This window comes from Chiloscyllium plagiosum, chromosome 41 (assembly GCF_004010195.1).
Source record: "Chiloscyllium plagiosum isolate BGI_BamShark_2017 chromosome 41, ASM401019v2, whole genome shotgun sequence".
NCBI classification, from domain to species: domain Eukaryota; kingdom Metazoa; phylum Chordata; class Chondrichthyes; order Orectolobiformes; family Hemiscylliidae; genus Chiloscyllium; species Chiloscyllium plagiosum.
The window spans coordinates 17,489,396-17,514,128 of NC_057750.1; the positions used below are offsets into that span (position 1 = coordinate 17,489,396).

Consider the following 24,733-nt stretch of genomic DNA (forward strand, 5'->3'; position numbering starts at 1 on the left):
GGGTCTCACTGTGTCCCCTCAGTGAGGGGTCTCACTGTGTCCCCTCAGTGTGGGGTCTCACTGTGGTCCCTCAGTGTGGGGTCTCACTGTGTCCCCTCAGTGTGGGGTCTCACTGTGGTCCCTCAGTGTGGGGTCTCACTGTGTCCCCTCAGTGTGGGGTCTCACTGTGGTCCCTCAGTGTGGGGTCTCACTGTGTCCCCTCAGTGTGGGGTCTCACTGTGGTCCCTCAGTGTGGGGTCTCACTGTGTCCCCTCAGTGTGGGGTCTCACTGTGGTCCCTCAGTGTGGGGTCTCACTGTGGTCCCTCAGTGTGGGGTCTCACTGTGGTCCCTCAGTGTGGGGTCTCACTGTGGTCCCTCTGTGTGGGGTCTCACTGTGTCCCTCAGTGTGGGGTCTCGGTGAGTCGTTTGGGTCGGAGGTCTCAGTGCAGCGTTTCATTAGGGGAACTGGTATGGGGTCTTGATGTGGGATATCAGTGTGGTGTCTGTGCTGAATCTCAGCATGGGTTTCCCCGTTGGGTCTTGGTACAGTGCTCAGTGCTTGCTGAGTGGTGTGTCAGTACGAGGTCTATGTACGGAATTTGGAATGTGATGAAGGTACTGTTACGGGTGTACCTTTCCATTAAAGGTGTCGGTACAGTGTTGGACTGTTGTTACTCATATGGACTATGAGTACTGGTTATGTGATGTCGGTACAGTTATGTAGTGTTCATACAGATGTAGGAATTGCGTTTTCCATTGGCATACGCACAGAATTTCTTCATAATATATGTTTACATAGCATTGGAGTGGGGTGGGGTGATTTACTTTTGGCCTCAGTATTGGGTCTGTATGGACCTCAGTATTGGGTCAGAATGGACCTCAGTATTGGGTCTGTATAGGGGTCAGTATAGGGTCTGTATCGGGGTCAGTATAGGATCATTTTGGGAATCACTATGGGCATCAATATATCTTCTGTACAGGATCAGAACTGAGCTCAGTATAGAATCAGTATGGACATTAGTATAGGGGTCAGTGTGGGATGTGTTTATGGTCAATGTTTTGCTTAGTCTCGGGCCAGTATTATTGACTGTTCCAACACTCTCCATACCTCACACCGGATCTAATTCATATCTGGAAAACTTTCCTCTCCTGAGTAACCACTGATCATTAGGAATACCTGGAGATGGATGAGTGAGAGATTGCCAAACTTTGGGCCTTCAGGGCTGAGTCTGTCCTGTCTTCCTCACCTGGCACATGTGGTTTTCAGCAGATCAGCAGCAGTCAGTGGTGTTCTCGGAGCCCTGAGACACTAAACAAGAACCTGAGAACCTTCCAAATACTGAACTGCCTACTCTCATATGGGACATGTTCTAACTGAGCTACCCCCTCGACCTGCTAAGCTGCCTGCTCATTGTTAGGTGTCTCTGATAGCCAATGGGAGTGGGGAGGTGATTCAGACCTGATCAGTAAGGGGCCACATCCCTGTCTTTGGCTCAGTCAGATTTGAGATAGAGTATAAACACTAGATATTTCTGCAGATGAGAATGGTTGATCAGATTGGGGCAGGTACCTGGATGGTTCCTGACGCGTTCTCACTCCTCATGTGGAGAGACTTCATATCTTCAGTGAAGCATTTTTTCCTTTGTTGATAAACATCGGAGAGCTTAGCGACGTTGTGAGACTTGTGGTCTCCAAACAGCTTGCAGATGCTGCATATGGGCATATCATCGTGTAAGCACATCTGTGAAAACAGCACAACTTGGGATAGTGAAGGAACATTGTCAGACACTGTGTGGTGCATCTCACCTTCTGGTTCACCAACACAGCCCTGAGACTCACTTAGAATCTTACATTAGAGAAGAAATTGCACATTGTGATGTCAGGAACATGCAAATTGACTGGCCTCTGATTCATTTGCAGAGTCTGAGTCTATCTGATTAGATTAGATTCCCTACAGTGTGGGAACAGGCCCTTCGGCCCAACAAGTCCACACCGACCCTCCAAAGAGTAACCCACCCAGACCCATTTCCCATATTTATCCCTGACTAACGCGCGTAACACTATGGGCAATTTAGCATGGCCAATTCACCTGACCTGCAGGCCTTGGATGGAAGCCAGAGCACCCAGAGGAAACCCATGCAGACACGGGGAGAATGTGCAAACTCCACACAGACAGTCACCCAAGGCTGGAATCGAACCTGGGTCCCTAGTGCTGTGAGGCAGCGGTGCTAACCACTGAGCCACCGTGCTGTCCCTTTGCAGGGGACGAAAATCTCAAAACCACCCCCATATTGCGCTTTGAGAGGGAGCGAGATCGAAGGCAAATATGGGAAGAGGTAGTGAAAGGGACAAGATTGAGATCAAAAAGAAAAATTGCAAGAGGTAGGAAAGTGGGGAATGAGAGGTTTGAAGCGAGAGAGAGATAGGAACTAAGGCTAAGTAAGGTGGACAGAGAAGAGAGACCAGCATCTAGGCAGATCAGAGCGTCTGAGAGACAATTACATTTCCCACAAATAAAACAAATGCAGCAGAAAGCAAGAGAGGATGGAGGTGCTGATTGAGGGGTTACAATGTTTCCATTATTTGAACGAGATGAATTTTCCAAAGCATTTTAGCCCCAGTCAAACGTAGCCCTTGATGTAAAACTTCAGTCTGGATGGTCTGCTCCTCCCTTGCTTTGTAATCCCCAGCAGCCCCATAAAACTCCAAATTATATTCCAAATTCCTACAGATTCTGGAATGGTTCCTGCAAATTGGTTAATGTCACCCCACTATTTAGGAAGGGAGAGAGAGAGAGAGAGAGAAAAACAGACGTGATAGCCTTACACCAGGATAGGTAAATGCTGCAGTCAATTGTAAAGGATGGGGAAAAACAGACAGTTTTTTTGATAATAATCTGGTTGGACATGCTGGGCATGGATTTGTGAATAGGAAATCACGTTTGACAAAATTGTTGGAGTTTTTGAGTTTTATTTTGTTCATTCGTGGGCATATGGGCATTTATTGTTTTCCGAGCTGCCCTTGAGAAGATGGTGGTGAGCTCCTTTCTTGAATCACTGAAGTCTGTGTGCTGGAGATACACCTACAAATGCCATTAGGGAGGGAGTTCCAGGATTTTGACTCAGCAGTATGGTTAAGATCATAAGACCATAAGACATAGGGTGGAAGTAAGGCCATTCAGCCCATCGAGTCCACTCCGCCATTCAATCATGGCTGATGGGGATTTCAACTCCACTTACCCGCATTCTCCCCGTAGCCCTTAATTCCTCTTTGTGACATCAAGAATTTATCAATTTCTGCCTTGACATTTAGCGTCCCAGCCTCCACTGCACTCTGTGGCAATGAATTCCACAGGCCCACCACTCTCTGGCTGTAGAAATGTCTCCGCATTTCTGTTCTGCAATGACCCCCTCTAATTCTAAGGCTGTGTCCACGGGTCCTAGTCTCCTCGTTTAACTGAAACAATTTCCTAGCATCCACCTTTTCCAAGCCATGTATTATTTTGTACGTCTCTATTAAGTCTCCCCTTAATCTTCTAAACTCCAATGAATACAATCCCAGGATCCTCGGCCGTTCCTCGTATGTTAGACCTACCATTCCAGGGATCATCTGTGTGAATCTCCGCCGAACACGCTCCAGTGCTAGTATGTCCCTCCTGAGGTGTGAGGCCCAAAACTGGACACAGTACTCCAAATGGGGCCTAACCAGAGCTTTATAAAGTCTCAGTAGCACAACGGTGCTTTTATATTCCAACCCTCTTGAGATAAATGACAACATTGCATTCACTTTCTTAATCACGGATTCAACCTGCATGTTTACCTTTAGAGAATCCTCGACTAGCACTCTCAGATCCCTTTGTACTTTGGTGTTATGAATTTTCTCCTGCTCCCCGGATGCTGCCTGACGCGCTGTGCTTTTCCAGCACCACGCTCTCGACATAAGTAGATCAATCTCATGTTGGGAGACTATGACCACAAGAATCCGGACGTGGGCCACAGCTGTGAGCATTGATTTGGAAATTTAATTAAAGGGAAGACAAGGTAGATGCAACTGGGTAGATATAGGTTGGTGTTTCCCTTGGCTGTGGAGTTTGGAACTGGGGACATAATTTAAAAATGAGAGAGATGCCACTTAGGTCCGAGATAAGGACATTTTGTTTATTCAGAGGGTTGTGAATCTTCTATCACAGAAGGCTGTGGAAGCTCAGTCTGTGATTGTGTAGAAAGCAGAGATTGATTGATTTCTGATTACCAGTGGTTTACAGTGGATGTAGGGTGGCTAAAAGGCAGTGAAGTGTTTGGACAGCCATGATCGTTATGAACAGCAGGGCAGGCTCAATGGGCTGAATGGCCTACTTCCAAGCTCATCATAGAATTTATAGTCAAGGAGAAGAGTGACACAAGTTGATTCTGAGACTGGGGTCCTGGATGCAAATACAGGAAGCCACAATGGTGTGAGTTGGCTATGATAGATTGGGGGAATGTTCCTTAAAGTGATGAAGGTGACAGGGCAATGCCAAACATTCAAAGAGTGCCCAGGTGAACTGCAGTAATTATTCATTCTCCTCAGACACAAAAGTAAAATGGAAAAGGAAGCCAAATCGTGGCTTACCAGGAAAGTTAGAGATAGTGTTAGATCCAAGGAAGAGTCGTATAAATTGGCCGGGAAAAGCAACTGACCTGAGGAATGGGAACGGTTTAGAATTCAGCAATGGAGGACAACGGGATTAATTAAGAAAGGGAAAATAGAGCACATGTGTAAGCTTCTGAGGAACACACAACTTTTACAGTCAGATTTTTATAGGTTTGTGAGGAGAAAGGTGTTGCTAAGGATGAATGTAGCTCTCTTACAGACAGAAATGGGAGACTTGATAATTGGGAACAAAGAAATGGCTGATAAGCTACATTCACGCTTTGATTCGGTGTTCACAAAGGAGGGCACAAATACGAGAAATGTTGGGAGTACAGCGTTTAGTGAGAGGGAGGAAGTGAAGGAAATCAGTATTCGTTGGGAAATGGAGTTGAGGAAATCTGTGGGACTGAAGGCTGATAAATCCCCAAGGCCTGATAAGCTACATCTCAGGAAGAGGCCCTAGAAATAGTGGGACGTGTCGATGGTCAACCTCCAAGATTCCATTGAACAACAGTTGCTACAGATTGGAGGATAGCAAATGCTCACTTTTAAATAGGGGAGGCAGAGAAAATCAGAAACTATAGACCAGTTCACCTGAAGTTGGTATTCTGTTGTATTTTGTCTCTCCCAGATTATCCAGTTGTGGAGGGACTGTTGTTGGGAATCAGAGGAGGCAAGAAGTTTCTGGTGCGACACCTTCGTTGAGTGTGTGTGAAGGTGATGGGTTGCCATTTTCTCCTCAGCTTCGTTTATGTTTGTTCAGCCTCAGCACGGGCAAGAAGTGGAAAGTTTGTGGAATTTGCCTGCAAAGCCTCTGGTCACTTTAAGGGTTGGGGAGACAGGAGGAAATGTTGCTCCCCGAAAGAAATGGCATGGACCCAGGGGGGTATATTGGGGTGGGGTGGTTTCTCGCTCGGTGTCGCCCCCTTTTCAGCTGGTGTTTGAAGTCTGCGTCCTCACCGAAACAAATTATCCAAGTCCAAAAATTTGTAGCCAACTGAATTAACCATGAGGGAAATGGACTTACTTTGGGGAAAAAGAAATGTGTGTAGTTTCTTTAAAATGGAGCTGCAACACTCACCAGATTCATGAGTTCCTCTTCATGCTTGTCACACATTTGAGTTTTCTGGCTCAGTTCCTTGTTGCAGATAATCTCCAACTCCTGCTTAAACTTGTCCAGCACATTTTCTGCAAAAATGTTTCGTTTTAAGATCCCGATCCCTTTTCCACGTAGGTAGGTGAGCTGAGAAGGGATGTTAATTAAGCAAACAACAGATCCATTAGAGCAATTGTTCTCCTGTTTATGTGAGTTTCAAGCTTGTCTTGGCTAAATTCAGTAAGTTACCTGTTCATTAGCATGTTATTGTTTGTGGGAGCTTGCTCTGTGCAAATTGGTTGCCATGCTTCCTAAATTTGAAATGAGGCGGTGCGTCAAAAGTATTTAGAGTTATAGAGATGTACAGCGTGGAAACAGACCCTTCAGTCCAACTCATCCATGCTGACCAGATATCCCAACCCAATCTAGTCCCATTTGCCAGCACTTTGCTCATATCTCACTAAACCCTTCCTAATCATGTACCCATCCAGATGCCTTTTAAATGCTGTAATTGTACCAGCCTTAACCACTTCCTCTGGCAGCTCATTCCATACATGCACCACCCTTTGAATGAAAAGGTTGCCCCTTAGATCTCTTTTATATCTTACCCCTCTAACTCTAAACCTATGCCCTCTAGATCTGGACTCCTCAGTGCTTGGGAGCCTCCTGTGAAGCGCTTCTGTGATCTTTCCTCTGGCATTTGTAGTGGTTTGAACTACCACTACAAATGCCGGAGGAAATATCACAGAAGCGCTTCACAGGAGGCTCCCAAGCACTGAGGATGTCACCTAGACAGGGGACGAAATGTCTGCAACACAAATTCCCAGCTCGGCGAACAGAACCACAACAACGAGCACCCGAGCTACAAATCTTTGCACCAATTTTGAACTAGATCTGGACTCACCTACCCCAGGGAAAATACTTTGCCTCTTTACCCTATCCATGCCCCTCATGATTTTAAAAACCTTTGTAATGTCATCCCTCAGCCTCCGACGCTATATAGAAAACAGCCCCAGCCTATTCAGCCTCTCCCTGTAGCTCAAACACTCCAACCCTGGCAACCACATCCTTCTGATAGGACGGAGACCAGAATTGCATGCAATATTCCAACAGTGGCCTAACCAATGTCCTGTACAGCCGCAACATGACCTCCCAACTCCTGTACTCAATACTCTGACCAATAAAGGAAAGCATACCAAACGCCTTCTTCACTATCCTATCTACCTGTGATTCCACTTTCAAGGAGCTATGAACCTGCACTCCAAGGTCTCGTTGTTCAACAACATTCCCCAGGACCTTACCATTAAGTGTATAAGTCCTGCCCTGATTTGCCTTTCCAAAATGCAGCACCTCACATTTATTTAAATTAAACTCCATCTGCCACTCCTTGGCCCATTTACCCATCTGATCAAGATCCCATTGTAATCTGAGGTAACCTTCTTCACTGTCCACGGTGTCATCTACAAACTTACAAACTATACCTTCTATGTTTACATTCAAATTATTTGTATAAATGACAAAAAGTAGAGGACCCAGTGGAGTGCCTTGTGGCACTCCACTGGTCACAGGCCTCCGGTCTGAAAAGCAACCCTCCACCACTACCCTCAATCTTCTACCTTTTGAGACAGTTCTGTATCCATATGGCTGGTTCTCCCTGTATTCCATGAGATCTAACCTTGCTAACCAGTCTACCATGAGGAACCTTGTCGAACACCTTCCTGAAGACCATATAGATCACGTCTACCGCTTTGCCTCATCAGTCCTCTTCATCACTTCTTCAAAACATTCAGTCAAGTTTGTGAGACATGATTTCCCATGTACAAAGCCATGTTGACTATCCCGAATCAGTCCTTGCCTATTCAAATACATATAAATCCTGTCCCTCATTTTCCCTCCAACAACTTGCCCACCACTGATGTCAGGCTTTAACTCCCTGCCTTTTCCTTACCACCTTCCTTAAATAATGGCACCACCTCCAGTCTTCCGGCACCTTACCTGTGACTATCGATGATACAAATATTTTAGCAAGGGGCCCAGCAATCACTTCCCTAGTTTCCCACAGAGTTCTCGGGTACACCTGATCAGGTCCTCGGGATTTATTCACCTTTTTGCATTTTAAGACATCCAGCACCACGTCCTCTGTAATCTGGACATTTTTCAAGATGTCACCATCTGTTTCCTCACATTCTATATCTTCCATGTCCTTCTTACAATAACACTGATGCAAAATACTCGCTTAGTATCTGCCCCATCTCCTGCGGCTCCACACAAAGGCCGCCTTGCTGATCTTTGAGGGTATCCTATTCTCTCCCTAGTTGCCCTTTTGTCCTTAATGTATTCTAAAATCCATTTGGATTCTCCTTAACCGTACTTGCCAAAGATATCTCATGTCCCTTTTCTGCCCTCCTGATTTCTCACTTAAGTATACTCGCTTGTATTGTTTTAAAGCATTTGGGATCATTCTGTTGTTGTTAACAGCATTATATAAATACACCATTTGAGATCCTTCTCATGAGTGACTGGTGTATGTCTGTTGGTTTTGTTCAGAGCAAGCTACATTACATAAGGCTTTGCATTATGTTATTGCAGTGAGCTGTGTTCTAAGGTTGAACCAGTCAGTTCACAAGTCAAGCGTGTGGTGCTGGAAAAGCAGAGCAGGTCAGGCAGCATCTGGGGAGCAGGAGAATCGACGTTTTGGGCAAGCACCCTTCATCAGGAATGGGGCTCAGGACAGATGAGACTTGAACATGGGTCTCCTGGCCTAGAGACACTACTTATCCCTGCTATGATCATTGTAAGTTAACTCATTCTGAGGTCAATTACAGGCTAATTTCAGCAACCCTCTCTTGTTCCATACGCAATGCTTTCTCTTTCGAATTGGCAATTAGTTGCATTTCTTGGTTTCTGCTTAACATCAGAAAAGCCACTTTTCAAAACAATATTCTTTTCAATCTGTACCAAGTTTTGATAGATTTATCAGCTCCAGGTTTAGTTCAAAGGCAGGTCCAGGTCCGAATGAGCTCCACCGTGGGTGGGGCAAGGAGACAGATCCAAAATCCATCTCGGCCAGAATGAGGATCAATCTGATCCACGCTGGTCATCCAACCAATCGACATGCACCCCCCACCCAACTCCAACCCCTACTCCCCCACTAAGGAGTCGGGGGCAACACTTTGGTCTGTGGTTAGCACTGCTGCCTCACAGCGTAAAGGCCCCAAGTTCGATTCCAGCCTTGGATGATTGTCCGTGTGGATTTTGCACGTTCTCTACGTGAGTTTCCTTCGGGTGCTCACGAGCTCGAAGGGCCGAATGGCTTCCTCCTGTGCCTATTTTCTATGTTTATGGTTCCTCCCATTCCACAGTTCAAAGATGTGCAGGTTAGGTGGATTGGCCATGTTGAATTGTCCATAATGTCTAGGGATGTGAAGGCTAGGTGGGTTAGTCATATTATGGGGATAGAGTAGGGGTCTGGGTTTGGGTGAGATTCTCACCAGAGGGTTAGTGCAGACTTAGTAGGCTGAATGGCACTGTAGGGACTCTATGAAATGCATTTCTGAGCGCACAGTGACTTGATCTTTCCAAGTGCTTTCAGTTTAATAAGGCAAAACATCAAAGCTAACATCTGAACCACAGTGTCAGAACTGAGCAGGTGAAAAGTGTGGATTTTGAAAGCTGGAGGAGAGCTAGCTAGGGTAAGAAACAGTATGGAATATTTGGAATTGTATCTACAACTTTGCATTACTGGGTGAGTCAGGGTGGCTTTGAAGTTTCCAATCCCTGCCACAATGGAGATGGAAAATGAGACAAGATAGAGTTGGGATGACTACTCGTCTTAATGACAAAATTGTGAAATAAATACAGAGTTGAACAGAATACCAGAACAAACAAGGGTAGCAATTTTGTCAATGCTAGGGAAATGTGCTGCAAACTTTATTGTACCGTAGTTCTTATTGAGAAGCAGGAAATCTAAATTGGAGAAATATTAAAGGCCAATTTTACTTGTAAACGATATGCGTTTAACATCACAGATCAGGAAGAAAGGGAAAATGTTGATCAATACATGACTGCACTGTGACGTCAGGCTGAATCTTAATTTTGACCAAACCTGAGAGATCAGGAATTGGGTTGTTTTAGGAAAAGAGATCCTGCCATTTACTGAGGGAAAGCTATCCCTGTGCAGAAGCTCTGAGGTTATCAGTCATCAAATAGAGAATATGAAAGGCTTTGTCCGGAGGCTCACTGAAGATGTTACTTGGTATGGTGATGAAACGTCTGAAAGTGAACCTTGCAGCTCAGTGAGCAAACCTACATTCAATATTAATGCAAGGACAGTCAAGACCTTATACTGAGAGTAAACAAGCCCAGCATAATGGGAAAAGTAAAGTATTTCCATATGAGGCAGAATAAAGATCAAGGCTAGATGACAGGATTTAAATGTTGTGGAGGATGCCTGGTGAATGGAAAGGAAAGATATCCAGCATAGAGAAAGCAGTGCTTTAACTGGAAGAAGCTAAATCACTTTGTTTTCAAGGAAGAGAAGCAAGTCTTTAAAACCGGCTGCTGGAGAGATAACAGATGATGCTGATGACTCACTCTACACTATACACCAAGGTGGTATTGTTAGATCTGGATTGTGACTGTTAAAGGTGATGACTGCAGAAGGAGAGTATGATGTGTCAGACAGACACTGGTGATTCCTGTAACATCGTGAGCATCCCAGACCTTACAACGTGGTGCAAAATGGTGACCCAGGAATGGAAACATGGAAGATAAGGTGGAGGTTTATCTGATGGAATAATAGTCACCCCAGGGGGACAAGTGAAACTGAGAGCCCAGTGCACTGGGAAGAATGAAGACCTCAGTTCCAGACAGTGGACATTAAACAAAATCCACTCACCTCAACTGAAGAAAGTTAAAGCTTGAATTAATAACCGCAAATGTCCCAGCATTTTGCAGGGCACCAAACAATTTATTATTGGACATATCATAGAAGATCACAGAAATGTTTTTACAGGTTAGCTGATGCCTAGCTGATGAATATAGTACACAATCCAGCACAAGAACAGGACCCACTGGCCAGCAAACCACTTATTGCCCTTACACCGTTTCTGTTCACCTCCCACTAACGTGTCTACCATGATACCCCTTAAATGTTGCTAACATGCCTGCATCCAGCACCTCCATTGGCAGAGCATTCCAGATGCTGACTACCCTCTGGGTGAAAGATTTTCCCCACACCTCCCCCTCTCACTTTGAACTGCGCCCACCCCCCTGGGTAAAAAAGCCTGCGACTGTCCACCCTACCTGTGCCTCTCCTAATTTGTAGAGCTCTGACAGATCGTCCCCTCACCCCCTGCCTTTTCAGTGAAAACAATTCGGAGTTTGTCCAACCTCCGTTCATAGCTAAAACCCCCTCCAGACCAAGCAACATCCTGGTAAAACTTCTCTGGAACCTCTGCAAAGCATCTTTCTGGTCGTGAGGCGACCAGAATATTCCAAATATGGCCTCACTAAAGTTTTATACAGCTATAACATAACTCGCCAACTGTTATATTCGGCCAGTGAAGGGAAGGGTGCAGTATGACCACCTTATCCACCTGTGTTGGCCCTTTCAGGGACCTATGGACCTCTATGCCCAGATCCATCTGTACATCAATGCTCTTTAAGTCTTCTGCCATTTATTGTAGTGGTTGAGTGTGAGAGCAATTCAGTAATTGCCAAGGAGAGTCCCTGCTGCTCTCCAGTCCAATCTGAAGACAAAAACATAGGAGCGAGAAAAGAAGGGAGTAATTGCGAAGGTGACAACTCGTGCAGAATGGATTCGAACCATAGTAATGGACTGCAGTAAGGCTTTGAAGAGATCTCAACATGCCATGCCAACTATTGAAAGAAATTTTGCTAAGCACGCCAAGGGTAAAGGCCATTATCACTGGGCATGTGAAGGCTGGTTACTGTTGAGTGAAGTTGGATGGGAGGAACAGCTTTCTAACGACATACTGAATGCCAATCAGGTAATTGTGCAAGCTGCTCGGCATTTCTACTGCGTCAGAAGGGGATCAATGCAGAGTATGAGACAGTCAGCGATTTTGCTGGAGTGGACGCTATCATGGCTGATCTCCTGACTAAATGGATGGGGAGATATACTTGAGGAAACCATCGCAGACCGCAGACAGAATCTAATATAACTGCTGGAGAGAGCTTGATAAACCTGAGGCTGGACAAGAAAAAGATCCAACTGAAAAGATGCAAATAAGCAAACAATAACATCACAAGAAATCCAGAAGTTGATTGGTTACTAGCTGCTATTAGCGAGTGTGTGTAAAGTGCTGGAATTTGGAAAAACTAATGTAAAATTTTTTGAACAATCTAAAATATCTACTGTTATAAAAGAAACTAATATTCCATCATTCATTTATTCTTAAATGGTGAGTTTTATTGGATATTTAAGGTTTACTTATCCCATAAGTGGTAGTGAGATGAAATAGTAATTTAATTATAATGAAATAACTAATTAGTTAAGGCACAGGAAAAAAAGCATGGCAGATGGTGTGAATGTAGAAGCTCTTGGATGGTGATGTGATTCAGGGTAAATCCGTCCGGTGTAATGAAATAACTCCAGAAGTCAGTATCCCATCACCAAGTCACCCTTTATTTACATTTGGAGAGCCTTTGACATTGATCCCACTCCCTCAGAGTGAACAGATCCTCTGACACTCCTGTTTACATGTCAGCCAGGGCTCCCTGATTGGACCGGGTCCACCTTCCGGTTCTCGGTCCACCCCATGCCCCTTCCAGTTCTCGGTCCGCCCTGACACACCTTTCGACCACCTCTAGGACACTCCTGTTTACATGTCAGCCAGGGCTCCCTGATTGGACCGGGTTAATAGCCCCAATCAGGGAACTCCTATTCTATGTGGTCCATCTGGCTGCCCTTGGTGCAATCGCTACAGTAAGAGTCTGTGACTCCTGGAACTTTGGTTCAGGATTTGAGTTGGAGATCCAGCTGCAGACACTGCAACACTTCAAGAAGTGGTGAACATCACCTGGACACTGCCTCAGGAGGCAGTCACATCTGATTTGGTCAGTGCTCCGCTTCAGGAAGGTGTGATTGTGAGTGAGGAAAGTGTGGAGGCACATCAAGTAGAAGGAGGAGAAACTCAGCATTTGCAATGGTAAGGCAGAGGTGGGTACTGCAGATGCTGGAGATTAGAGTAACAGGCCCTTCAGCCCAACAAGTCCACACTGACCCTCCGAAGAGCAACCCACCCAGACCCATTCCCCTACACTTACCCCTTCACCTAATGCTACGGGCAATTTAGCATGGCCAATTGACCTAACCTGAACATTTTTGGGCTGTGGGAGGAAACCGGAGCACCCGGAGGAAACCCACGCAGACAGGGAGAGAATGTGCAAAATCCACACAGACAGTTGCTTGAGGCGGGAATTGAACCCGGGTCTCTGGCGCTGTGAGGCAGTAGTGCTAACCACTGTGCCACCGTGCCGGCCGAAGAGTCAAGATTAGAGTGGTGCTGGAAAAGCATAGCAGATCAGGCAGCATCTGAGGAGCAGGAAAATCGACATTTCAGGCAAAAGTCCTTCATCAGAAATTATGAAAGTTCCTGATGAAGGGCTGTTGCCTGAAACGTCAATTTTCCTGCTCCTCGGATGCTGCCTGATCTGCTGTGCTTTTCCAGCACCATCCTAATCTTGATTTGCAATTGTAAAACTGGTTCAAGGCTGTGGATGAAAGGAGTGGTTGAGGGGTGGATTACAAACTGACCACAGCACCATGGCACAGGAAGTTATTCAAGTGGTGCATTAATAGGAACGTGGTGCTGTTAGGGAACAGTATAGTCAGGGAGATCAACACAGTTGTCTGCAGCTGAGGGCAAGAGTTGTCAGTACAGTGTTATCGTTTGGAACATCTACTGTGGGCTGGAGAGGAATTTGCAGTGGGAGGGGTCTGTGGTCCATGGAGACTAATGACATAAATACAACTAGGAAAGAGGATTTACTGAGGAAGAAAGAGCAGCTTGGGCTAAATTGAAAAGCAGAGGCCCAAAGATAATATGCTTGGATTACTCCATGAGCCGCCTGCGAATTGAAATTGGTAAATTAGATTAATAAACTGACTGAGGGTTTCAAAGATTGATGGGCAATAAACAGATTTCAATTCATGGGACACTTGTACCAATACTGGGAAAAGTGGGAACTGTACTGTTGGGACAGCATTGATCTGAACCACACTGGGATTATTGCTCTGGTGAGTTGGAAAGCCAGTGTCATGCTGGTATAGCCAAGTGGGACAAAGAGCTTTAAGCTAAATGCTGGCGACGTGAGATCAAACTTGCAATGAATAAAGAAAACGAAGGAAAAGAACTAAGTAGAAAAATTATGATCAGAGTGTGGCAGGACGTGACAGAGCTATTCAACCTAGGAGTGCATGAGTATTTAAGAGTACATAACATTTTAGATGTTAGCAGCAAGGAAAATATGGAGGAGTAGCTCTGTTAATCAACGATGACATTGGAAGTATAGAATTGATTTATTTATTTCTGACACTGAGCTATCGAATCAGTTTGGGTGGAGACAAGAAATAGTAAAGGTAAGAATTCACTCGTCATGTGGTTTATGTACCCTTTAACAATAATCTCGCTGTATAATGAGGTATAACAGAAGAAATAATGGAGGCTTATGAGAAAGATACGGTGATGATTTTAGGAGATTTTAAACTATGATGGGTGAATGAATAATCTTGGCAAAGGTGACATGGGCAATGAGTTTTAGTATTTTCAGGATAGTTTCTTAACACCTCATATTCTAGATCCAAACAGTGAGCAGGCTGTACTAGATTTGGCAACGTGCAATTAAAACTGTTGATCTCATTGTGAAAGTGCCCCAAGGAAACAGTGATCATAATTGAACTTAATATCGCATTTTACTTTGAGGAAGAGAAGAATGAATTGAAAACTAATATTTCAAACTTAAATACGGGCAATTATGAGGACATAGCAACAGACTGAAGTGCACCTGGAAAATTAACTTACAGGATAGGTCAGCGGAAATACAGTGGTAGATATTTAAGGAGATATTTCAGAATACTCAGAAAAGGGTACAGAATAATGAGAAATATCACTACTGGCAAATGAATGAGGTTAAAGTTAGTATTAAATTGAGAGAAAAGATGTATAATTCCACAAGATGGTCGAAGGTCAGAAGATCGGGCAGAATAATTTTGTAAGTAGCTCGCTGAGCTGGAAAGTTTGCTTTCAGACGTTTCGTCACTGATGTTACCTCATCAACCTGAGCTCCAAATCTTTTCAAAGATTGGACAGAATATCAAGGTCAGTAAAAAATGACTTAAGATTAATAAAGAAAGCTAGCTAGAAATGTGAAAACACATGTCAAGAGTTTCTGCAGATACTTAGAAGCAAAAAGTAAGTAAATGAGTGTCTTCTGGAGAAAGTGTGTTGGGGAATTAAATAGGAAAATAGGAAAAACCAGTGGATGAATTTTTGAGTCTGTCTTTACTGTAGAGAATAGAAACGGTTAATAATTATAAATAAGGAGGTGAGAAGGAGGGAGGAGCTTCAAGTGATTATGATCACCAGGGTAAGGGCACTGCAAATATTATTAGGACTGAAAATCGACCAGTCCACAGGACTGATTCTGGGTTGGTGAAATAAATAGCTGCTGAAATTATAGTTTTTAATTGGCATTGGTTCTAATTTTCCAAAAATTCCTGAGGTTCTGAAAAACTTCAGTAAGATTGGAAAACAGCAGATGTAATGTCTCTGATCAAGAAAGAGGTCAGACAAGAAGCAAGCAACTACATCCTGCTAGCTTCCCATCCATCATGAAAAAAAGACTGGAATTTATTATTAAGGTGGTTAGAGCAGGAGACATAGAAAATCTCTGTGCAATCAGGCAGTGTTGATATGGTTTTGTGGAAGGGAATCAGTATTTCATTAACTTACTGGAGCCCTTTGAAACAGCAATGAGCAGAACAGATAAAGGGGAAAGTGAGGGCTGCAGATGCTGGAGATCAGAGTCAGGAGTGTGTTGCTGGAAAAGTTTTTGCCCAAAACAGTCGATTCTCCTGCTCCTCGGATGCTGCCTGACCTGCTGTGCTTTTCCAGCGCCACTTTCTCGACAGATTAAGGGCAGCCTGTTGCGCTGTATGTCAGATTTCCAAAAGGCTTTTGATGATATGCCTTATTAAATGCTACTACACAAAATTACAGCTTGTAGCGCGGGGAGGCAAGAAAAGGAGACCAAAACTACATCACACTCTCGGTATGGTCCCACCAATTAACCTGCGCAACTGTAGCAACACATTCCAGTTTTTATTTTCCATTTGCCTTGCACCAAATGCCAACATTCCCTCTGAATGACTTGTGAACTGCTGTACCTGCATGTTGTGGGCTTTATGTACCCGGACAGAGTTCCCATCATAGCATGTTCTGAAGGAATTGCCAAGGAAATTGAACTCTCCTCGCAGCTCCTAGAGAAAGAACATTATCCCTTCATTGAGCAGATTTCAGACGAATAGCCAACAATGTGCACATGGGTCCTTCGAAGATCCGATCACTTTAAAGTTGAAAGCGATCCGATTGGGCACTCGGTGGTTCCATGGTTAGTTCTGCTTCGGGGACCTGAGTTTGATTCCAGCCGTGGGAGACAATCGGTGCAGAGCATGCACGTTCTCCCCATGTCCGTGTGGGTTTCCTCCCATAGTCCAAAGGTGTCCAGGTTCGGTGGATTGGCCATGCTGAATTGACCAGGGATGTGCAGGCTGAGTAGATCAGCCTGTGGGCAACACAGGATTACGGGGATAGAGTATGGGAGTGGGTCCGCATGGGATGCTCTTTGGAGGGTCAGTATGGACTCGATGGGCTAAATGGCCTTCTTCCATACTGTCGGGATTCTATGATTATGTGTGCAATGTGTGTGTAGAGACTGAAAAACGTGGGAAGACTGATATCATGAATGATAATTTTCTTTGTCAACAATGGCTTTTACCTGCAAATGACAATTTTTGCGATTTATTTTAAAAGGTTATTTTATGAAGAGGACAATGGGTTAGAGAAATGCATTTGGAAGTACAGTGTGCCTTATCATAGTCATGTCACCTTTTGTTGTAAACGCTTTCAGTTTAAGAGAAGCAATTAAAACCCACACATAAACCAACCTTCATCAGATAACAGTTAAACTCTAATTGACGTCGTAAGCTCAAAGATGAAGCCTTTTAGCATTAAAACCGAATGGTGTTATTTTGAGTGTTACATAGTTCAATAGGCCGAAACAGTCAACTTGATCAACAGCCCCATTACCTTTCTGCTCCCTCTTTGTGTAGGTGCTCTGTTAGAACCGTACACAAATATATTAGATGGACAGCAGCAATTTTCCAAGGTTACAACAACACCTGTTCCTATGGCTACAACCTCCTCCAAAGAGAAGGAGAGGGAGGCACATAAACCCAATGGATAATGTTCTTGCCCCTTTTGAATGACTATGAGTCATAGAGACATAGAAATATACAGCACGGAAACAGACCCTTCAGTCCAACCAGAAATCTCAACATGATCAATTCCCATTTGCCAGCACTTGGCCCATATCCCTCCAAACCCTTCCTGTATACCCATCCAGATGCCTATTAAAGGTTATAATTGTACCAGCATCCACCACTTCCTCTGGTTACTCATTCCAAACACGCACCACGCTTTGTTTGAAAAAGTTGCCCCTTAGGTCCCTTCTAAATCTTGCCCCCCTCACCCTAAAGTTACGCCTGGTAGTTCTGGACTCCCCCACCCCAGGGAAAAGACCTTGTCTATTTACCCTGCTCCCATAGCTTTCATATCTTTTCTAAAGTATGGAGCCCAGAACTGGATAAAGTTCTTCAGTTGAAACTGAATTAGTGTTTTATATAAGTTCATTATAACTTCCTTGACTGTGGGCTGTATGCCCCTATTAATAAAACCTATTCACTGATTACATCCAGATGTCTCCTTCTGCACACTCTTTGAAGTTGTTCTCTTCATTTTATAATGTCCCTTTCCCTGTCCTCATCTTCGCTGTTTGTTTGGAAAATATTTTAAATTTGCTTTGCTACTGACCCTTCTTCATAATTTTGAGTGCTGCAATAAAATTTCCTTAATCTCAACTGCTCAAACAAGAATCATTTCAGCTTCTGTTGCCTCTCCAAATAACTGAAGCCCTAGTTCCTTAGTACCATTTTCCTAACTCTCCTCTGCACCCTTGGCTCTCTTCCTAAGGTGGAGTGCACAGACATGGACTCCAACAAAGGCCAAACCTGTGATTTCCAATGGGTGAGCACCGGTTTACTTTTGGCAAACTCAAGAATCCTGTCAGGACGTTGGAACAAAATGAAGCGATTCACACAGTTAAGGCTGCTCCACCATTCTGGACCATGGCTGGTCATCTACCTTGATGCCATTTTCCAGTGCTGTCCCTCGCTGTGGTGATTATCTCAAAATCTGTTGATCCCTATCTTGAGATTGTTCATTTGAATCATTGGAGTATCTTTTTAGCAGCTTTATCAGCTTACTCTGCCGCCTTCACTGATTTGCGTTTGCCCAAATCTTTCTGTGCCTGCGCCCCCTTTACGAATTTATCGTTTTAGCTCCTGCGACCTTTAAGGACTTAACCACTCCAAAATGTATCACAAACACTCCCCTAAACGTCATCCACAAAATGGCTGCCTGTTTCACCAATCTCTCTCTGTCATTCTGAAGACTCTCCGTATCCGCCTCACCTTTCCTATATCCCCATTGTACTTCCACTCTGGATGCTAAGTGCCAATTGTCTAATTATGTATATTAAGATATACCAGATAATAGAAGCTTTTCTGACAACACTTAACTTGAAACAATGAGGGGGGCAGAGCCCCCAAGCTCTAACGATCATTTTAAGAACAACAATCTATTCCTACTTTTCTACACATGGGACAAAAGAAGTGACCGTTCACGTGGGTGCAGTTCTGAGAGAAGAGGGTTGCCTCGATGCATTGTTTGCAGTAATTATGACCGCAGGGCAGTTCGAGCACGGGTGGGGTATACAGCTCCAGGCACACAGGGCATGACAGTTCCTTGGCCAGTGCTTCATGGGCGATGTTCATGACGGTGAGCAGTCAGACGCCAGCTGAGAAACGCATTGTCCTGGGATCCCTCGGAATCCTGCTGAGACGCCCGGGGTACTGTCACAAAAATAAAAGAAAACAAATTCAACCCAAGAGCCCAAGCCCCCAGTTGATAAGGAGATGATGCCACAATACACATTCTGTGTGGTTCGGATCGTGATCTCACAAAAGGGGTCCCCTTTGAAACGACGCAGCTGTTACAGTTCCATTCCAGATTGTAGACGTCATAATTCAACAATACAAGCTCAGGCCACCAGAAAGTTCACATTTTATGAGCTAAGTGCTGTCCATTTCGCTACCACCATGGCACAACAGGAGGACATTCAGCCCCTCAAATCCATACTGACTCCCCATGGAACAAAGTAGGTGAGCAGGAGGCTGGAGGAGCACAGCAAGGCAGGCAGCATCAGGAGGCTGAGGGAACACAGCAAGCCAGGCAGCATCAGGAGGCTGAGGGAACGCAGCAAGGCAGGCAGCATCAGGAGGCTGAGGGAACACAGCAAGGCAGGCAGCATCAGGAGGCTGGGAGAACACAGCAAGGCAGGCAGCATCAGGAGGCTGAGGGAACACAGCAAGGCAGGCCGCATCAGGAGGCTGGGGGAACACAGCAAGGCAGGCAGCATCAGGAGGCTGAGGGAACACAGCAAGCCAGGCAGCATCAGGAGGCTGAGGGAATACAGCAAGGCAGGCCGCATCAGGAGGCTGGGGGAATACAGCAAGGCAGGCGGCATCAGGAGGGAGAGGGAACACAGCAAGGCAGGCAGCATCAGGAGGGACAGGCAGGAGGCTGGGGGAACACAGCAAGGCAGTCAGCATCAGGAGGCTGGGAGAACACAGCAAGCCAGGTGGCATCAGGAGGGAGAGGGAACACAGCAAGGCAGGCAGCATCAGGAGGCTGAGGGAACACAGCAAGGCAGGCTGCATCAGGAGGCTGGGGGAATACAGCAAGGCAGGTGGCATCAGGAGGGAGAGGGAACACAGCAAGGCAGGCAGCATCAGGAGGCTGGGGGAACACAGCAAGACAGGCTGCATCAGGAGGCTGTGGGAACACAGCAAGGCAGGCAGCATCAGGAGGCTGGGGGAACACAGCAAGGCAGGCAGCATGAGGAGGCTGGGGGATCACAGCAAGGCAGGCAGCATCAGGAGACTGGGGGAACACAGCAAGGCAGGCAGCATCAGGAGGCTGGGGGAACACAGCAAGGCAGGCAGCATCAGGAGGCTGGGGGAACACAGCAAGCCAGGCAGCATCAGGAGGTGCAGAAGTTGATGTTTCAGGTGTAATCCTTCTTCAGTCCTGAAGAAGGGTTACACCTGAAATGTTGACTTCTGCACATCCTGATGCTGCCTGGCTTGCTGTGTTCTTTCAGCCTCCTGCCTGTCTACTTTGGATTCCAGCATCTGCAGTTTTTCAGTCTCTCTCCATTGAAGAGTGTAGCCACTCCCAGATTCCTGCTTTCCCACTTGCAGCGCTTGCCAATATATTCTTCACAAGTGTTGATCCAATTTTCTTTCAGAATAATTAATCCACTCATTTACATCACCTTTGTAGGCAGCGAGTTCCAGGTGTTTCAGTCAAAAATGTTCTTGCTCACAACCCCCATCCCTCCTTCAGCCCCGCTCTAAGGCCCAGCACCAACAAGGAATGAAAGCAGCCTGACCGTGTCTACATGGTTAATCTGGTGCACTTCTGTCAGATTTCCCAGAAATCTCTTTTGCTCTTAGGGGAACATCCCTTATTTCTCCAACTCAATCCACATTCCTGGTTCCTGGAACTATTCAAAAGGGGGAATTGGACTAATACTCAGGGATATGGGGAAAATGTAATGGAGTGGGACCAGCTGAGATTGCTCTTTGAAAGAGCCAGTGCATCCCGAGGTAGTGCACTTTCGAGAGGCATTTGATAAAGAGCAATATAATAGACTTACGTAATGGGTCAGTGATGCTTTGGATTTTTTTATTCACTCGGTGGGATATGGGCATCGCTGGCTGGCATTTATTGCCCATCCCTAGTTGCCCTTGAGAGGGTGGTGGTGAGCTGCCTTCTTGAACCGCTGCAGTCCACTTGTGCTGGGTTGACCCACAATGCCCTTCGGGAGGATTTCGACCCCGTGACCATGAAAGAATGGTGATACATTGCCAAGTTTGGATGGTGAATGGCTTGGAGGGGAGCTTGCAGGGGGTGGTGTTCCCATGTATCTGCTGCCCTTGTCCTTCTAGGTGGGTGTGGCCTTGGGTTTGGAATGTGCTACCTAAGGATGTTTGGTGAATGTCTGTAGTGCTTCTCGTAGATAGTACACACTGCTGCTGTTTGAGCATCGGTGGAGGGGGGAGTGGATACTTATGGACGCAGTGCCAATCAGGCCGGTTGCTTTATAGTGGATGGTGTCAAGCTTCTCGAGTGTTGTTGGGACTGGACTCATCCAGGCCAGTGGGGAGTATTCCATCCCACTCGTGACTTGTGCTCTGTAGTTGGTGCACAGGCTTTGGGGAGTCAGGAGGTGTGTTACATGCCTCAATATTCCTGCTTATCTGACCTGTTCTTGCAGCCACTTTGTTTATATGGAGAGTCCGATTGAGCTTCCAATCAATGGTATCTCCCAGGATGTTGATAGTGGGAGAATTCAATGATGGAAACACCATTGAATGTCAAGGGTTGGTGGTTAGATTGTCTCTTATTGGTTGCCTAGCATTTGTTTGGTGTGAATGTTACTTGATGCTTGTCAGCTCAAGCCTGTATATTGTCCAGATCTTGGTGCATTTGGACACCGACTGCTTCAGTATCTGAGGAGTTGCGAATGGTGATGAACACTGAGCAATCATTGGCGAACATCCCCACTTCTGACCTTATGATATAGGGAAGGTCTTTGGTGAGGCAGCTGAAGATGGTTGGGTCTAGGACACTACCCTGAGGGACTCCTGCAGAGATGTCCTGGAACTGAGATGACTGACCTGCAAAAACCACAACCATCTTCCTTTGTGCCAGGTATATATCCAACCACTAGAGAGTTTGTCCTTTGATACCAGTTGATTCCAGTTTTGCCAGGGCTTCTTGATGCCACAGTCGGTTGAATGCAGCCTTGATGGCAAGGGCTGTCGCTCTCATCCCATTTGGAACTGTCTAGAACAGAAAGATATAGTAGTGGTCAAGTAGTTTGCAGCCCGGATACAGTAATTAGGTTACAGCTATTGCCCTCTTTCATACCTGTTAATGACACGCACTTGAACCGTCCTGAAGAAGGGGTTACACCTGAAACGTCGACCTCTCCACCTCCGACGCTGCCTGGCTTGCTGTGTTCTTCCAGCCTCCTGCCTTGTCTCCCAGTGACCCATACTTTGGCAAACAAGGCATAACTTCAAAGTTTGCAAATGACACAAAACCTGCCAACATGAGAAACTTAGTCGCAGACTTCAGGAGGATACAAACAGACGGCTAAAATGGGTAGACACATGGCCAATGAAATTTCATGCAAAGAACGTGTGAAGTTATGCACTTTGGAAAGGAAGTAAGGAAAAATAACGTGGTCTCAATTATATAATTCTAAAGGGTGTAGGAACAAGAGAACTCCAGTTTCTGGTGAGAAACCTTTGAAGGTGGAGAGTGGGTTGAGAACATTGTCAAACTACCTGTTGGATCCTTGGCTATGTAAATAGAGGTACAGAGTGTAACATTAAAAAAGTTCTGGTGAACTTTTATAAATCACTGGTTAGGTGCCAGCTGGAGATCTGCGCCCGATCGTAGGCAACAGACGTAAAGGAAGAACATCAAGATCTTGGACAGAGTACAAAGAATGATTCCAGGAATGAGGGACTGTGGGTTTTGAGAATAATCTGAGATTATTCTCCTTTAAGGTGGAGAAAGTTCAGAAGGGATCAGTAGAGATTTCCAAATCGTGAGCCATTTTGATAGAATAGATTATGAAAAATGGAGTAACACAATGGGGGGGCGGGGGTTGAGAAGAAATTGCTTAATGCCAAAAATGATTCCGATGTGAAATGCACTGTCGAAAAGGAATTGGATAAGTCCTTGAAAAAAAAGAGACACTTGTAGGCTTTTGGGTGGGAGCAAGGGAGTAGCAATTGGCATGGGGCATATTTTAATTAAAAGTGGTCATGGGTTTTGATGCTATTTTCTAGTTTCTACCTTAAATTTTAAGAAGTAGTAAATGTTTTCCTTTCAAGGTCACCTGATTGCCTCAGCAGGTGAATATCTGGTCAAAATTACAAAAAAAACAGTAATTCAGATCAAAACAGCTGGGAAACATAGAGCATTTTACAATTATAAATTGTAGTAAATTGCAAAATATGTGGTTGTAGCTTTTCATTGATAGATTGCAATGTGGTTATTCCTGGACAATATTCTTTTCGAACAGTGATTAAAGTGCAGCCACTGTTCTGAGTTTCAACTTGAAAAGGTCTTTTGCAGCAACTAAAACAGAAGCCCTGAACAAAAGTCAGACTCTGTAATGTAGAGGATATTGAGAAGATATCTTTATGCCAGACAGAAAGCCTTCTTCAGCTTGCTGAACAATTCTGCCATTACCTGTTCCTAACTGATGCCAAATGGTTTGGTAGTAATAGCATTGGATCTGGTTGGCTAGGCCAGTCAGCAGGTGAGGGGTAAGTTTCGGTTTCACATCTCATCCAGAATTGGAAACTTCCTCCACAGGTCAGATCATAAAGAGACTGGGAAGGAGGAGGTGGTGACGTTGGCTTAAGCGGTGGCAGAGTGGAAGCTGGTTTGCTCGGAACAGCAGGCAAAGATCAGGGGGACCAAAACAGGGACTCTCTGGACTTAAGGTGGATTCCAACCTCTTTTCAGGAATGGGACTCATTGCATATGCCTGTTGTATTCCTGATGGGGTTGATAATCTTGGGAGCAGTTTTAAAAGGGTCAAAAGAACCTTTAGGGTTACAAACACAAGGCTTCCATTAGAATTGTTGGTCTTTAGTGCGCAGAGACTTATATATCTACAGCACCTTCACTACCTCAGTGAGTCCAGAACCACTTCCCAATCGATCATATACATTTGAAGTGTCATTACAGTTGTAGGAAACACAGCAAGTGTAATTGAGCATTCAATTCCTTCGTCCAAATCGTGAATGTATATTGTAAACAGCTGGGGTCAAAACACTGAACCCTGTGGCACCCGACTCGTCACTGCCTGTCATTCTGAAAGGGCCTGTTTATTCCAACTCTGCTTCCTGGCTTCCAACCAGTTCTGTATCCAAGTCAATATATTAGAAAGGTCACTGGACTCAAAATATTAACTCTGTTTTCTCTCCACAGATACTGCCAAACCCGCTGGGTTTCGCCAGCAATTTTTGCTTTTATGACAAACACATAGCTCTCTGGTTTTTCCAACCATCTTTCTGCTCTCTGGGATGTTGAATTTAATTATCAATCAAAACTATGCTCTTTTATTTGTATATGAAAGGGAACAATTCCAGAGTAGTAATGTCACCGAATTAATATTCCGGCAATATGGAACTGGGTGTTGTGGATGTGAGAGCTCCTGACTCACCATGTGAGAAGTTGACAGGGTATTTGACGCACACACACCATCGCAGCAGCCTCAATGCTGTTAACATTATAGCACAGCACCACCTCATCGTGTAGCCCCAGCTGTGGTCAGGATTGGGACTACAAGTATAGGGACAGGGGGAGACATTCAGTCCATCAAACCTGCTCCACCATTTAATACAATCAGAACTAATCGAACACTTCAAATGCCTTTTCCACACTATCCCATTCCCCTTTACACCACCGATAATCTGACATCTATCAATTTCTACTTGAAACATATTTAAAGACTGAGTTTCCACAGGAATAGACAAAGATTACCCCCCTCACCCCAACACAACAAAC

General features: G+C 45.1%; 1 protein-coding gene across 1 annotated transcript in view; it reads right to left on the bottom strand.

The window, feature by feature from the left end:
- LOC122542715 (tripartite motif-containing protein 54-like) overlaps positions 1-18,885 on the bottom strand; it is a 27,421-nt gene extending 8,536 nt beyond the window's left edge. The window contains exons 1-3 of the mRNA XM_043680696.1: positions 18,661-18,885; positions 5,694-5,855; positions 1,551-1,721 (exon numbers count right to left, since the gene is read on the bottom strand). Of these exons, the coding sequence (XP_043536631.1) occupies positions 1,551-1,721; positions 5,694-5,855; positions 18,661-18,846 (519 nt within the window). The 5' untranslated portion in view covers positions 18,847-18,885. The remainder of the gene's footprint in view (positions 1-1,550; positions 1,722-5,693; positions 5,856-18,660) is intronic.
- Positions 18,886-24,733: the final 5,848 nt, after the last annotated feature.